Below are 17,444 nucleotides of genomic sequence, written 5' to 3'. Positions count from 1 at the left end.
AGGTGCCACTCAAGCCTATATATGGCTCTTCAACTTCCCATGCTTCCACTTATGGGATAATCCAAGGCACCTTCTAGCCATAGATCACATGCTCGAAATCGCCAACCTTCCAACACCCTCCCTCGATTTGAGTTCCGCAAGCCACCAAGGCGCGAGGGGGTCACCCAGGACCACACACGCCTGAGCTGCCCAAGACCCCACACACCCGGGCTCTGATACCATGTCGGAATTCGCAGCGGAAGACTAACGCATGTAGGAGACGCATCACCATCGAGCACCATGAAACCCCCAACGGGCACTGCAGCATCCCTCCACTGGGCTCCCATCTCCCGGTGAGCTACCTCCCAAAACACCGGGATAATCCAAGGAACCTTCTAGCCATAGATCACATGCTCGAAATCGCCAACCTTCCAACAACGGCATCCAAGAAATTTGCCCCCTTTTAGGACACGCTAAGCAGAATGACCCCTTGCGGTGAAGACTTGTGGTGCATCAATGACATCAAAAATTGAAGACACTTTGCTCAAAACTACAAAGGGTTGTGAAGAGTTTTGGTGCATTGGTGCAAAAATTGAGGTGACCACCATTGAAGTCAAAGGTTCTCCACCCAACTCCTTCAATGATTGTGAAGATACTTCCACATACATTGGGCTGGAAACTTCTTCCTATGCCCATGACCTAGGGGAACCATTGGTGGAAAACTCCCACTGCTCGGTTAGCTCTCATATGCACTGATTGGCTGATGGTTCTTTGAATGTCATGATGGTCTCGTGAAATCCTTGCACAAAGTCTTCTCGAGCTTGGCATAATTGGCTTGATGGTTCTTTGAATGTCGTGGTGGTCTGGTGAAATCCCTGCACAAAGTCTTCTCCAGCTTGATGTAATTAGCTTGACTCTGCATAATTGGCTTGATGGTTCTTTGAATGTCGTGGTGGTCTGGTGAAATCCCTGCACACAGTCTTCTCCAGCTTGACGTAATCCTGCACCTTTGGTGTGTGACTAGCTGGGAACTGAAAAGAGCCTAGATACTCCCGCCGGCATCACTTATCCTTCCTGAAGAGGCCCCCTCCTTGGACTGCTCCTTCATTGTTCCCAAACAATCCTTTTGATGTACTCTGTGAAGTCACACTTGAAACATTGATCGGCCAACCACTTAGCTCGTGAGAGAGTTGTATGATGATTCCTCACTAGAATTTTTTCTTATCCTCCATGGCCTTAACAACTCTTTATCATGTGGAATCTTTCGACCCTTCTTTTGCTGGATTCGAGTCCCTAGCTTAGGGCCTTCCTGGCGTCTGGAGGGTTGTCGGCTGTTGTACACAAACATCAGCGTGCAAGAACGGCTTCAAGCCATCTACAAACCGCTCCACTTATTTCAACCATCGAATGGTATGTGGAGCATGAGCAACAACTTGCTCACCTTCCTTTGAGCAAAGTGCTCCTATTGCCTCTTTATCTCATCGTGATAATTCATAAGAACAAACCGCATCAAGATTGATTTGCAGCGATCATCCTGATTGCTAACAGCATCGTGCTTAAGGCAATCTTTCCACCATAAAAGCTCTCATCATTGGTCAATGTCGTATGCCAAGATAAAGCTGAAAAACATATGATATAACCCTGGTAGGGTGTTCAAGGGAAACTGTACTCAACTATTAAACAGAGATTAGGACAATATGACAGTTTATAAACCATTCATTCAATCACATTTCAACACAAGAAAATAACATAATGAGATATTCCATGGACACCTGTAACATGTGGAAGCTTGGTGGATAGAATCTGTTCAGGAATTCAGCAAACGTTCGCGATGAAGATAACGCACAACATAGAGAGAGAGAGAGAGAGAGAGAGAGAGAGAGAGAGAGAGAGAGAATCGGACACAGTATTGGCTCCCGAATACCCTCTGTAGGCCCCCCACCACGAATGGTGTATTGAATGATGCAAATTCTGCAAGTAAAAATTTGGCTCTTGACGTGCACTCTTCACCTTGGCTGAGAGTTCCCCTTGGCTGTCTTGGTCCTTGGAATTCAGCAAGTCCTTTGTGAATTATGAGATGCTTGGATTGTTTTCTAACTTGGCTATTTATAGCACTTCTAGATGCTAGTTGGCTGGCTTTACAGGGGTCGCCCTGCTGCAGAATAAATAAATGCCTTTTTATGCGTTTTCACACTAGATGAAGTGTTTGGCCGCCTGGCTGGGCAAGACCTCTGGGCCTGTCGGCTGGTTTGCGAAGTCCCTTGGGCTGGCCGACAGCCTGCCGAGCTCTTCATTGGGCTGGTGGGCAAAGCCTTGGGCCTCCTTAGGCCCCTTGGGGTGGCATAAGGCCTACTCCTTGCCCATTCAAGGGATGCAACACCCCCTTCTTGGGGTGGCCCTAAGGGCTGGCCCCGTCCTACATGCAACCTACATGTTTTCCTACAGATGCCTGGTGTCCGTTTGCAAACCCAACACTTAGAACATTTGACATCATTTGAGAGGGAGACTCACAGTATGGATTGGCATTGCTTCATGTGCTGGACAATGCACACTTGACCTTGGACGCTTAGAGTGGAACCCTAGCTGACTCAACATGGACTGGGCTCACATGGGACTAGTTTCCACTCCAGGTCTTGCACCTTTTGTTAAGATATGTCCACGTGGTATCCAAGTGCGGGATGCACGTGACTTCTCCTTCTACTTAACTTGACGGAAGTTGCATAGCCTCCAGATAGTCTGTCAACTATGTTTGGTTCCGCTTTGTCTTTCATTTCTGAAGGGATTGGACCTGCATATGGTTTTAGCCAACTGACATGGACCACATCGTGCATAGTCCAGCTCAGAGGTAGCTTTAACTTCATTGATTCCTCGTTGATCTTTCTCTGGATAGGAAAAGGTCTGAAGCTCTTGAACGATAACTTTGGACATCGCTTGCCACCTGTTTGAGTCGTTGCTTCATAATTCGAAGATAAACCCAATCTCCTTCCGAGAACTTCACATCCCTTCGGTCTTTATTGGCTTGTCGAGTGTAGGCCTCCTGCCCTTTAGCCAACCTTTCTTTAACTAGTTCCAAAATATCCTGGTAACACTAGATCATTCTGTACTGAAGACGAGATTGTGATCAATAGCGACTAGAATGGTCTTCCAAACACTTCTTCATTAGGAGTTCTGCCAATAGCTGAAGAAAATGAATTATTCAAAACTACGTGAACTAAAGACAAATATGATTTCCACTTATCTTACTGATCGTGAACATAACACTTCAGCACGTCGAAGGCCAACTAGTTGTAGATTTCTGTCTGGCCATCAGTCTTTGGGTGAAACGCAGTGGAAAAATTCAGCTTAGTATCAAATTTATTAAACAATGCTCTCCAAAAATGACTGGTAAACTTGGCATCTCGGTTTGACACTATGGTCTTAGGAATCCCACCAATCGGATACAATGCCGAATGAACAAATGGGCAACAACATTGGCCCTGCATGGAATAAGCATAACAAATTTGTTAAATCTATCAGTAATAGTTAAGCATTGAGTATTACGCTTACACAGATTGGGAGGCTTATTTGTGACAAAATCCATGGATATATCTTGGAAGGGTCCTTCGGGAATGGGTAAAGGTTGTAATAACCTTATCTTCTTTCCACGAGGAGCTTTCACTTTCTGACAAACGCCACAATGTTGCACATGAGTGAACACATCTCCTCTCATTCTTGGCCAATAATATTGCCTTTCTAGCTTCTCTCTAGTCGAATTCATGCCCCTATGACCACCAGTGATGGCGTCATGGGTGTCATGGAGAAGAGCTGCCCTGAACGACTTCATGACACAAAGTTAGCCTTGGAAAAGCCAACCATCTCGTACCAAAAAGTGGCATGGTCTTGTGGCATCCAATGCTTGCTCCCACTATGTACCGAATTTCTTGGAATCTGCGTTAAGTGTGCTTCATGTCATCTAGTCCTGTACCAACAAGGTCGAGTCTAGTGTTCTGAGTCAAGGTCACCATTCCCTTCTTGCCCAAAGCATCGACCACTGGGTTGGCCTTTCATGGAAGATACTCGATCATACTACTAAATTGTTGGAAGATTTGGCCCTAGCGGTGCTGACGATCACTCCACTGTGCACTTAGCATTGTCTGAATCCAACGCAATGTCTGATTGTCAGTGCGAACCTCAAATCTCGGCCATAAAGGAAATGCTTCCAATGTTTCAGGGCCTGAATTACTGTTAGGAGTTCTTGATCGTACACCCAATAACACTTTTCTGCAAACGAGTAGTAACTTACAGGACATGTAAGCTACTGGATGGCCATTCTGTTGTAACACAACTCCAATCATGATGTTACTTGCATTGGTGATTACTTGGAACGGCTCATCCCACGAGGCAAGCGCTAGACAAGGAGCTTGTGACAAAGCCACCTTGAGGTTCTTGAATGCCGCCAATGCTTGTGGAGTCATTCGGATTCTTTGCCTTGTAGTCTTGACATCCTTAAGCAGATCTGTAAGATCCGTTGAGAGGTTAGAGAATCTGTCAATGTGGATGGAATATGCTTGGCATATGCCCACAGAGGATTTGATGTCGTATGTGGTTTGTGGTATTTCCCAATTGACTATCACGGCCACGTTGGCCGGATCAAGTCTGATGCCCTCGGCACTGATTATGTATCCAATGTAGTGAATCTCGAAGAGATAAAACTCCGACTTCTTCTCATTGACATAGAGCTCGTTGCTTTCTAGCAACTTCAAAACTTTCTCCACATCGATGTCATGTTGCTCAACCGAAGCTGAAAATACCAGTATGTTGTTCAAAAATATGAACACACACGTTCTAATTAAGTCCTTGAAGATCCGCATCATCATGCGGTTAAATGTGGTTGGGGCGTTTGTCAAGCCAAAAGGCATGACCACAAATTCATAGTAAGCCTATTCCGTATGGAAGGCTGTCTTGGGGATGTCTCCCTCAACAATTCTAGCCTGGTGGTACCCACTCTTCAAATCAAGTTTCGAGAACACCTTGGTCCCATTCAGCCTCTAGAGAACTTACTCTTGATAGTCAGCTTATTGAGTACACACACAATCGGGATCGAGGCTGCAAATTACAGCGCACTAGGGCGTATGAAGCCAGATTGCAACAGTTCTTGGAGTTGGTAGTCCAACTCCGATTCCATTGCCTTGTTGGACAGACGGTATGGAAACTTGCTCGGGGGATCCAAGCTTGGGAGGTCGTCTATCTTGTGGTCCTCCAGTCTAGATCGGGGGAGTTGGGGAGGGAGATTGTAACGGCGCGGGCACCTGCGTAATATTGATCCTAAGATTGAATACACTTGCAAACAAATGAGCTGAAGAAAAGTTGTTCTCTCAACACATCACTGGGGCCAGAACGGGCCGCCTCCCCTTCGGAAAAACTTCATTCCAAGGAGTATTTCTTTGGTACAAGTATGAGGGTGCTCTTGTACTAGATTTCTAGTACATGCATGAAATCAATAACAAAGAAACCAAAAGAAACCTTGTCCAAGCTATACAGCTGGGACTAGGCACATCAAGGAGTTTATGTTAGCAGTCATCTCTTGTTTGTACCATAAGGAATGAGGGTCTCTATTGTGGGTGTGCCCGCCCGGTTAGGAGCTTTCTCCACTTTTTCCTCATTGTCCATGTTTTTCCCAGTTTGTTAGGAGCTTTCTCCACTTTTTCCTCATTGTCCATGTTTTTCCCAGTTTGGTAGGACTTGTGGGGGGTGTCTCTTTTCTGTTGTTGGCTGTAGTAGTGCTGGCCGACCAGGTGTGATGTTGGACAATTGGATTTTTCGCAGTTGTGGGCATCTTTTATGGGCTGTCAGCCTGTTCTATATTGGCCAACCTGCTGCCCATGGTAGTATATATTGCACTTAGCCCCCCCACACGCCATTGTACCGGATCCTTTGTATATAGTAGAGTTTATACAGCTTCTCTCTCCCGTGCAGTTCTGCATTTTTGTTCTCACAAGTGTTTGTCTCATTTCCGCTGCCCATTCCGACATGGTATCAGAGCCCCAGGTGGCTTGAAGCTTGGAGACAGTGAGAGCTTGAGGGTTTACTATTTTTTGGTGCTGATTGGAGAATTTCTACGCTCTTTGGGACGTGGAGAAGCAAGTAGAAGGCGGCCATCATTGTTGGACAGCCACCTTGCATAGCAGTTGTAGCCTCTTCTTCATTTTTTTTCCCACCCACCCTCCCTTCACAAGACCTTGTGAACCCCCGAGATGGCAGATTTGCTCGGGATGGCTGAGAAGCATGTGAAGATCCCCACCCTCCCGACATTCCCAGTGGACCAACTGTCGGGGACCAACTATGGGATCTGGAAGGTAATGATAGAGTCTGTCTTAGAGTCTTTGATTGGCAAGTGGTCGAAAGGCCGTAACGACGACAACAAGAAGTGCAATGGGAAGTCTTCACCGGCAAAGTCTTTTGAGAAGAAGCCCGACTCAGAGCGTGATGCTTTGAAGGCCGAACATACCTGTAACCATTGTGGCCAAAAGGGTCACTATTGGAGGTAATGTTCTCAGTGGAGCATCGAGAAAGGTGCTGATTCCTCAGTTGCAGCTACAAAGACTCCAACTTTTGTGCACTTGGAGATTATGGACACCGGAGCTTCTTCTTCTTCGAGCAGGGAGGCAGTTGGTCTCACCGCAAGGGATACTCAGGATTGGATTCTTGATAGTGGTGCTTCCAGACACATGACTCCTTCCCGAGAGTTATTACAGGATCTTCGACGGCAGACACGTTACATCTTTATTGGTGACAAATCCACTATCCCAATTCACTGTCACCAGCCTGGACATTTCCCAGTCTGAAAAGGGGTCTGGTGGACTCCAGGATGCTTAAATATTTGGAAAGTACAAGCTTTGGGAATGGGGGATTATCCTAGAATACAAAGAACCACACTCCTAAAATTTAGGAGAGTTGCTATTTTTGGCCCGACTCCGATGGAAATTCTGTTCGCGTCATTACATCTGGAATTGAGCAGATACCAAGAGTTGGCAAAGTGCCTATGACAGAATGTCTACCATTTGGGATATTTTTAGAGGTAAAGATTATGGAAGGACCCATCTCTTAGATTGGGACATGTGGCAAGAAAGTGGACCAAAGTGAGACAAGTGGCCTGACACTTGTTAGAAAAAAGGATCAAAGTGAGACAAGTGGCCTCACACTTGTCATTGTAGCCTTCTCTTGCCATTTTAGCTCATGGGAGGCCTAAATCTATAAATTGGAGCCCTCTCTCTTCATTAATGGAGGCTCTCTTGCTGCACACTAGCCTCTACCACCGTTGAAGGCTTCTCTAATGATGGCTACTCTCTTTCTCTCTCACTTGAAGGCTGCCCATGAAGAATACCGGCTGTATGGGACTGTTTTGGAGGCTTCCATCGCGAAGAAATAGTGAAGGCAAGGGTATTCAATCATTTATTATGATTTCTAGCCATTGTATGTGTTGTACCAGCATTTGTACTTGCTGTACCTGCTGTACCAGCCACCATATCGGCTGTACCAGCCACTGTACTTGCTGTACCTGCTTCTGTACCTGCTATACCTGCTGTACCAGCCACCGTACCGGTTGTACCAGCCATTGTACTTGCTGTACTTGCTTCTGTACTTGCTGTACCTGCTGTACCAGCCACCGTACCGGCTGTACCAGCCACTATACCTGCTGTACCAACCATTGTACCTGCTGTACCGGCTGAATGGAGAGTTGTACTTACTGTACTAGCTCTATTGCATGAAGACCCGTGGTTTTCGGGGAAGAATCAGTACCCACACGGAGGTATATGGATTATATTGTTGGCTCGGCATTCTACAGCCTATGTTCCGGCTTGGTTGCCTTGTGTTGGGCTGTGCTATGGCATTTGTATAGGGTTAATCCGGCATCTCCCGTGGGGAGAGTAAGGCCCTCAAAGCTTGTACATGATATTATTCTCCTTGGGTAATAAAATACTCCAAGGGGGGGGGTCGGCCCATTCCGGCCTCTATGCGGTGTCACATGTGCAAGATCCATTTTCAGCATTTGTGGATGTTTTGTCCAGCTTTATGTTTTATGCAAAGTGATGATGGATATGTGTTAAGGCTGTGGCCATGTTTAAATGTTTTAATATGCATTGATGGTATCAACAAGTGTGTCAAAGGCCCTAGTCCCCCGGGCACCCGCCCCCCGCGAGTTACATTGGTATCAGAGCATAGGCTTCCTTGGAAGCGGAGGCTTCTTTCTATCAATAAGGAAGAGAAAAGATCTGGAGTGGGGACCACACTTACCATCATTGCTATTAAGCATGGCCAGCCACTTCAGAGCCTATGAAAGCAAGAGCATGAGCAATAGGCAGCTTGGTCTAAGGATTTATGAATTCACAAAATTTATCTTGGAAGTATGGAGTTGGCTTTATGTGCACACGTTTAGCACTCTTTCCATATGGATATTGTGGATTATATTATCAAACTTATAGGCAAGCTATATGGAGATATATCTTAAGGATATGGTGACGAGATATTTCTTTTGGCTTCATGACCAACCTGGCAAAGAAAAGCTAAGTATACTTTGAGTTTGCAAAGTTAGTACTTTTGCTATGAAGTGTTTTTGATGTTCACTAACCCTTGTATAGCTATGCAAGGAGAAAGGTGTTGTTGTTTGCCTTGAGATGGTTTCAGGGAAACATTGTTTATGGCTCCCTTTAATGGGATGAATTCTTTTCATGGCTCCCTTTATTGGGATGGATTATATCTATGGAGATTTTTTTCTTGGACGAGATTTATATAGATATTGGGCTTCACAAGCAATTTCTATGGACGAATCTGTCCGAGTTTATAGAGAAGCAATCTTTGGATATCTCATGGATATGATGCTTTTATGGATAAAGTCCACCTCTACTCCAAGGTGTGTGGTTAGCACGGAGTATGTGGTAAGAGTTATGGTATACAAGGATTATGATATACAGGTGTATGGATTCCTGGACTTCTTTTCTAGGAATTTGGATCCATCCTCAGGTTTATGGATTATTCTTTTTGGCTCCCTTTATTTGGGATGCATTGATTTTATGGAAGTCGTGGTTATCTCATGGATCGAGGATTTCTATTGGCGGCCGAAATGCATGTAAAACTACTGGTGGTCGAAATGCCTATGAACTATGTGTAGCAGATATGCCTATAAACTATCTATGCCTGTGAGTGATTCTTATTTTATGTTACACACTTGAGTCCACCTCTCCTCCAAGGTGTGTGTTCAGAGTACCAACACGGAGTGCAAGTGGTAAGAGTGGACATGATGCCTAGTTGGTAGGGGACTTATGTCTATACCAAGGGTCATGTGGACTGACACCTTCTTGGCAGGAGACTATGTCTACGCCAAGTGTCAGTAGACTGGAATGTGGTATGCTGGGGACTTGACGTCTGCGCTCAGATCCAGTGGACGTTCTACATCCGCGTGCACGGTCAATCGGTCTTCTATTTCTCTGCCTGGTCTTTGCATATGTAAGCATGGAAGCCAGTGGAGAGTAGCATGCGTTTGACGTGACACTGGGGATTGGGGAACGAGTAATTGCTTCTTGGAGTTGGATTCAACTTAGAGTATGGACAGAGAGACATGATTATGATACCTGGACTTATGGGACTTTTTTGTCTCACCCATTTATTTTGGGACATGATTATGGTATCTTGACTTATGGGACTGTTTTCTCTCGCCCATTTATTTGGGACATGGATTATTTCAGTCATATTGGATTTTTGAGACTGTCTAGTCTCGCCCACTTGATGGGACATGATTATATCTTGAATATATGGCTTAAAGCTTAAAGTTGCGGACAACTTTTAAGAAGTTGGGGAGGATGTCACCAGCCTGGACATTTCCCAGTCTGAAAAGGGGTCTGGTGGACTCCAGGATGCTTAAATATTTGGAAAGTACAAGCTTTGGGAATGGGGGATTATCCTAGAATACAAAGAACCACACTCCTAAAATTTAGGAGAGTTGCTATTTTTGGCCCGACTCCGATGGAAATTCTGTTCGCGTCATTACATCTGGAATTGAGCAGATACCAAGAGTTGGCAAAGTGCCTATGACAGAATGTCTACCATTTGGGATATTTTTAGAGGTAAAGATTATGGAAGGACCCATCTCTTAGATTGGGACATGTGGCAAGAAAGTGGACCAAAGTGAGACAAGTGGCCTGACACTTGTTAGAAAAAAGGATCAAAGTGAGACAAGTGGCCTCACACTTGTCATTGTAGCCTTCTCTTGCCATTTTAGCTCATGGGAGGCCTAAATCTATAAATTGGAGCCCTCTCTCTTCATTAATGGAGGCTCTCTTGCTGCACACTAGCCTCTACCACCGTTGAAGGCTTCTCTAATGATGGCTACTCTCTTTCTCTCTCACTTGAAGGCTGCCCATGAAGAATACCGGCTGTATGGGACTGTTTTGGAGGCTTCCATCGCGAAGAAATAGTGAAGGCAAGGGTATTCAATCATTTATTATGATTTCTAGCCATTGTATGTGTTGTACCAGCATTTGTACTTGCTGTACCTGCTGTACCAGCCACCATATCGACTGTACCAGCCACTGTACTTGCTGTACCTGCTTCTGTACTTGCTATACCTGCTGTACCAGCCACCGTACCGGTTGTACCAGCCATTGTACTTGCTGTACCTGCTTCTGTACTTGCTGTACCTGCTGTACCAGCCACCGTACCGGCTGTACCAGCCACTATACCTGCTGTACCAACCATTGTACCTGCTGTACCGACTGAATGGAGAGTTGTACTTACTGTACTAGCTCTATTGCATGAAGACCCGTGGTTTTCGGGGAAGAATCAGTACCCACACGGAGGTATATGGATTATATTGTTGGCTCGGCATTCTACAGCCTATGTTCCGGCTTGGTTGCCTTGTGTTGGGCTGTGCTATGGCATTTGTATAGGGTTAATCCGGCATCTCCCGTGGGGAGAGTAAGGCCCTCAAAGCTTGTACATGATATTATTCTCCTTGGGTAATAAAATACTCCAAGGGGGGGGGTCGGCCCATTCCGGCCTCTATGCGGTGTCACATGTGCAAGATCCATTTTCAGCATTTGTGGATGTTTTGTCCAGCTTTATGTTTTATGCAAAGTGATGATGGATATGTGTTAAGGCTGTGGCCATGTTTAAATGTTTTAATATGCATTGATGGTATCAACAAGTGTGTCAAAGGCCCTAGTCCCCCGGGCACCCGCCCCCCGCGAGTTACATTCACAGTGAGGGCTAGTTAGAGATTATTCCCAATGGTAGAGAGGGGAAGCATTCCTCTGGGTCCTTTATGTCCCATCCCTTGGCTTTCATCTTTTGTCAGTGCATGAGGTTTGCAAGACTGGCACGCGGGTGGAGTTTGATGAGCATTTTGTTGCTCTTCGGGACAAAGCAAGTGGCTAGGTTGTTTGGGAAGGCGGAGTGGAGAATGGGATCAAACTCTCAGCACTCTCTTCTCTGACAGGTACTCAGCTCGGTGATTTGTTGCATTTCTGTTTTGGCCACTTGAATGTGGATGCGTTGCGACGGGCTTTCCGAGACCAAACGATGGATGGCTTGCCATGTTGGCAGCAAGCAGGGACACTGTAGTTCTTGCATTCGTGGTAAGCATCACAGGGAGTCTTTTTCGAAGCATGCTACTAGGCGGGCTTTGAAACCTTTGGAGTTTGTACACACTGACTTGTGTGGACCTATGCAGACCCCATCTCTGGGAGGTTCCTTGTATTTCATGCTGCTTGTGGATGATTGTAGTAGGTTCACATGGGTGTATTTTCTTTCCCTAAAGAACCAAGCCTTTGCACGGTTCAAGGATTGGCATGTTATGGTGGAAAAGGAGTCTGGATCGCTGGTGAAGATTGTTCAGGTTGACAAAGGAGGGGAGTTTTCTTATAATGCTTTTGTGCGGAACATGGCATTAAGCGGTAGTTGGCCAATACAGGGTCGCCTTCAGAGAATGGAGTAGTTGAACGTAAGAATAGGACTGGTGGAGATGGCGAGGATAATGTTGGAGCATCCTGATCTTCCTTGTCCACTTTGGGGAGAGGCTGTGGCTACGACTGTCCATACCCTCAACCGATCTCCGACGACTTCAGTACCTAAGATGACTCCATTTGAGGCTTATTTTGGGAGGAAACCAGATGTCTCCCATTTCCGTGTTTTTGGGAGTGATGCCTATGTTCACATTCCAAAGAAGCAGAGGAGGAAGTTTGACTCAAAGTCCCAGAAGCTCGTCTTTGTGGGATATAACCATGGTCATTGTGAAACGCGTTTTAGGTAGCCTGAAACGTGAAACTTCTGAAACGCATGAAATGTTTCAACGTTCCAGTGAAACGCCCAGTGAAACCTTCAGAGTGAAACGCCTAAATTTACGAAACTTTTAGATTTGAAGTTTAAATATTAATAGTAGAGATGTCTTTTATACTTGTGTTATAATGTATTATGTGAGTAATTTTGATTATACTAATAACAAATAGTAGACCTAGGCGTTTAGGTCTGGCATTTCAGTTAGTGCCTGTCACAGAGTGAAATGTTTCGGGTTGAAACTCTGCGTTTCAGGGTGAAACGTTTCGGAGATTTTTGTACTAACAAATAGTAGACCTTGCATCTATCTCTCTTGACTTTACACACACACACACACACACACACACACACACACAAGCGTTTAGGTCCGGTATTTCAGTTGGTGCCTGTCACAGGGTGAAACGTTTCGTGGTGACGCTGGATATAACTCTCTTTCCAAAGGCTATAGGTTATATGACCTAGAGCGGAACGGGGTTGTTGTCTTTGATGAGCATGTTCAAGCTTCCACTGTTGAGGAGCCAGCACTTCTTGGAGAACCAGATGAGTATGAGGATGATTCCAAGGCTATTGTTCCAACTAGCCAGCCTCAGTCAGTTGTAGAGGTTGAGCTCGAGGTTGGAGATGAGTCCCAGGAGCAGCAGGAGGCTGTGCGTTCTGTTTGAGTACCAAAGTGGTTGTTGGACACCATTCGAGAGTCGGGTGTTATGGAGTATCCCTCCAAGTGGACCACAGAGAATGGACCTTGAAGATCGCACAGTGTTTGCGATAAAAATTAATCAGAGGAGCTGTTATAGGTGAACTATGCATTGATGTCTCCTATCATTCGAGACAAGGAGCCTACTTCAGTAGAATAACACTTGGGAGTTGGTTCCGAGGCCGTCAAAATGGTCAGTCATTGGTGTCAAGTGGGTCTACAAGACCAAGTATATGTCTGATGCGTGGGTGGACAAGAACAAGGTTAGACTTGCGGCTAAGGGCTATGCTCAGTGACCTGGCATTGACTATGAGGACACTTTTGCAGTGACAGTTAGGATGACCATGATTCTGACAGTTCTTGCCCTTGCCTCTTCTAAGCAGTTGTTGGTATATCAGATGGATGTGAAATCTGCGTTCTTGAATGGAGGAGGTGTATGTTGAGCAACCTCTAGGCTTTGAAGTTCCGGGATCAAAGGATATGGTTTACATGTTAAGGAAGGCCTTGTATGGTCTTAAACATGCTCCTAGGGCTTGGAATCACAAGATTGATTCTTCTTTCTGCGAAAGGGTTTCTAGAGATCGATTTGCAATCCAAACTTTTATCTCTTTCGGGAACGCGGACTGATCACCTTGATTATCCTCTGTGTGAATGATCTTATTCTCACTGGCGGTCATGTGGAGTACTGTCATGTGCACAGTGTGTATCTATCGTGTGCTACACGCACGCAAGACTAGCTTCGAGGTTTGGGGAAGCTTGGAGCTAGGTAGGCTGATTGGCGAGCTGAGTTAGGGATAGACTAACGGGCGGGCACCCAAGTATGGACGGGCGAGCGCCCAAGTGTGGACACCCGATGACCGGCCAAGAGCCTATAAAAGGGTGGCCAAGGTTAGTCATTATTGATATAGAGAGTCTCGCGAGTTTGTGAGAGCTCTATGGTCTTGGAGCCTGGATCTAGTGCAGACGTGCACCTGCTTTACGCAGCCGAGGCCAATCTCGAGGCCCGCGAGGGTAGCTTCGTGGGGGTATGGGACGTCGCGAGGAGGAGATTGGTCGGTACGTCAACCTAGTTAGCTCAGCTCGTGGCTCGGTGGGGACAGCCAAGATTGTGGGCTTGCCCACGGCTGTCATGGTTGGGAGGTGAGTCAGCACCCCCTTGTTGTTTGTTTGTTTGTTTGCAGGTTTCGAGTCTTGAACCGGGAGCGTTCTACGAGGAGATCCTTGGGGATTTGACAAGTACATTGTTGTGATGAAGGCTGCCTTGTCAAAGGAGTTTGAGATGACGGATTTAGGCTTACTCCATTTCTTTTTGGGATTGGAGATTTGGTAGACCCAAAGGGGATTCTTTGTTTCTCAGCAGCGGTATGTTCATGAGTTGCTGGAGGCCTTTGGGATGGAGAACTGCAAGCCTATTTCATCTCCGATGGACCCGAATACCAAACTTACAGTACATGATCCTTGTGAGTAGGTTGATGCCTCCTTGTATCGGAATCTTGTTGGTTCATTGATTTGGTTGCTGAACACCAGATTGGATTTTCAAGTGGGACTGTTGAGCTCATTTATGTAGACACCTTTGAATGCTCATTGGGACGTAGGTTTGTGGATCTTGCGGTATCTGCAGGGTACAAAGTATCTTGGACTCTTCTATGACAATGGACTTTGATTGGGGAGGAGATCCAGACATGAGGAGATCTACATCAGGCTATGGATTTACCCTTGGCTTAGGAGCTATTTCTTGGAGTAGCAAGAGGCAACCAACTATTGCCTTGTCTTCTATTGAGGTAGAGTATCCGGGTGCTTGTGCTACTACTTGCGAGGTGGTGTGGCTGTGGAGGTTACTTTGCGAGTTTGGGTTTCTACAGAAGGAACCCACGGTCATCCAGTGCGATAACCAGAGCTGTATAGCTATTGCTCGGAACCCGATCTTCCATGCCTGGACCAAGCACATAGAGATACAATATCACTGTTTGTGAGAAGATTTTGGCTGGTGACATCTTCCTTATCTTTTGTTCGATGGCAGACAATGTGGCGGACCTCTTCACGAAGCCTCTACCTCAGCAGATACTCCGTCAGCACTTCAGCTCATTGGGGTTGGTTCCACATCCAGGAGCTGAGGGGGAGTGTTAGCAGTCACCCCTGTCTGTACCATAGGGATTGTGGGTGTGCCCGCCCGGGTTAGGACCTTTCTCCATTTTTTCCTCATTGTCCATGTTTTTCCCAGTTTTGTAGGACTTGTGGGGGGTCTCTTTTCTGCTGTCGGCTGTAGCAGTGCTGGCCGACCAGGAGGTTTCTACTGAGTGCTGGCCGACTGGATTTTTCCCAATCGTGGGCATCTTTTATGGGCTGTTGGCCTGTTCTATACTGGCTGACCTGCTGCCCATGGTAGTATATATTGCACTCAGCCCGCCCACACACCATTGTACCGGATCCTTTTTATATAGTAGAGTTTATACAGGTTCTCTCTCTCTCCTACAGTTCTGCATTTCTGTTCTCACAGGTGTGTCTCATTTCCGCCACAGTCAGCACCTTGAAAAGAGTGAAGGAGACGTATGCCAGAGTAGTTGAGTTCTTGGAGCCAGAGGCCCCCGTGCTGTGTCCTGGGGAAGACCCCGTCTGGTTCTGGTGCACGTGATGAGTTCTCGTTTGGTTGACCATTGTCCTTTGTAGGATTGTTATATTATTTCTTTTGAAATTTGGGGGGTGGGATATAGTAGTTTTCACAATTGCTTCCCCTTTCTCTGTTTACAACAAATCACTTAATAGCTACTGGTTTGGGCATGGTATCGTTGCTTTTTGTCTCATTGGAAGTATGAGGAGAGGGCATGTGTGATCAAATTTAGAGTCTGAGTTGTTGCTTTTGAGAGTAATACTGGAAATGAGTAATTTAGAAAATAACAAAAACCTGATGATCTTGTTTGTTGATGCTTTTCCAGCCCATGCCTGGAGAGTTCAGGGGGACAATGTCAGGGCGCGTCGCATGCCCAGTGTGAAGTATCGTGACAAGGATTCAAATGTGCAGAAACCTGCTAAAAGTTTTGAAGACACGTATGAAGATGAAGAGTCAGACTCGAACGATACCTCAAACGATACCTCATCTGGTAAGCAAGGTGCCTCATCAATCATGGCCACAAGGATGCAAATGGATGCAACATCAGGGATGAGTCAAGATGAAGATTCATCAGGGTCTCCAAGGAAGAGATTGAAATCGTATCCTAGTGGAAACTCGCAAGAGGAGGAATTAGCTAATAAGGATTCGGTTTCCAAAGTTTCTTTCAAACTGAAATTGAAGCAACCGATGGGTGATAATGATGTGGTTTTGAGAAATGCAGAGAGAGAATCATCTCCAAAGCATGGTAATGGCAACACCCTTCGTGGGCAGCGGTCAAAGAGAAAGAAACATCATTCGTTGGAGATGGGGAAACCAGCTGCTTACGAACAGGAGGCTGAATCACGTGTGAAAGGGGAAGATGGGAAGCTTTCGGATGACAATTGGATTTTGCAGAAGCTTGGTAGAGATGCAGTTGGTAAAAGGGTTGAAGTTTTTCGTCTCAGAGACAGGTCATGGTGAGTACAGTCACAGCTTATATTTGCTTACAAAGTCTAAGCCAAGGTTGCCTTAATATCTGATGTATATGGCTTTCTTGAACGTCATCATAACAAGCCCTTTTTCCTGTCTTCTTTCTTGGGGTTGGACAGGTGCAAAGGAAGGGTTACTGAAGTTTCAGTTTTGCAGTCACAGTTCACTGTGAGTTTTGATGATGACAGGCTAGAAACTATAGAATTTGGGAAGAGGAACGTGCGTCTGCTTTCCCACTTGGGTAAGCATCTGAGGTCATGAGTGCTGTTTCACAAGGGTGTTTTTTTCGGCTCCTTACAACAGCAGCTCTTTCTAGAAACAGAAGATGAGATTCTTGAAAGCTAGGCATATTCTCCAGTGAAGCTTTCTTACCCTTCTCATCCTCAATACGCTGGGTGATTAGGTACCACGTGCCAAGTCACAATACATGTATTTTTACCACTGGGAATTTGTTGGAGCCTTCTCAGTTTATCTGATTCATTTTATGAGATTGGCTTGTGCTGTATTAGCACTGTGTACCTGTAAGTCAAGAGTCTTCACAATTGGTGTCTGGGTGATTTCTCTTTTCAAGACTACTACCCAGAATTGGTAGGATTTGTATGTAATTCGAGTGTTAATTGGTAATCAGATGTTAGTATACACAGACGAGAGAAGTGTGCAGGTAAATATTTCGAGTTACAAATCGTTTTTTGATGTTACATGGAACTCTATGCTGGATGCAAGATTCAAGCAACTTCGGGCACGGGGGGTTCAAAATCCTTTGCACATTAGCAAGGGTCTGAACTTTGGTGCCCAGAAATTGCGGGTTTTGCAATCCTATACGCTTATGGCTTTCATTCTTTTGGGCTTTTGTATTTTATGTCGGTTCATCAGTGCACACTATGTATG

The 17,444-nt window shown here is 45.7% G+C and overlaps 1 protein-coding gene across 4 annotated transcripts in view; it reads left to right on the top strand.

Annotated features, from left to right (window-relative positions):
- LOC147608437 (uncharacterized) overlaps positions 1–17,240 on the top strand; it is a 30,804-nt gene extending 13,564 nt beyond the window's left edge. For 2 of the 4 annotated variants that reach the window (XM_086789534.1, XM_086789536.1), the window contains exons 12-14: positions 15,913–16,077; positions 16,309–16,543; positions 16,676–17,240. In XM_086789534.1, the coding sequence (XP_086645660.1) occupies positions 15,913–16,077; positions 16,309–16,543; positions 16,676–16,817 (542 nt within the window). In that variant the 3' untranslated portion in view covers positions 16,818–17,240. Of the gene's footprint in view, positions 1–15,912; positions 16,544–16,675 lie in introns of all 4 variants that reach the window. The other 2 variants (XM_086789533.1, XM_086789535.1) reach the window with 1 other exon arrangement.
- Positions 17,241–17,444: the final 204 nt, after the last annotated feature.

This window comes from Cibotium barometz, chromosome 53, assembly GCF_041138505.1.
Source record: "Cibotium barometz isolate CiBa-2024 chromosome 53, ASM4113850v1, whole genome shotgun sequence".
NCBI classification, from domain to species: domain Eukaryota; kingdom Viridiplantae; phylum Streptophyta; class Polypodiopsida; order Cyatheales; family Cibotiaceae; genus Cibotium; species Cibotium barometz.
This window is presented reverse-complemented; position numbering and strand designations above follow the sequence as displayed.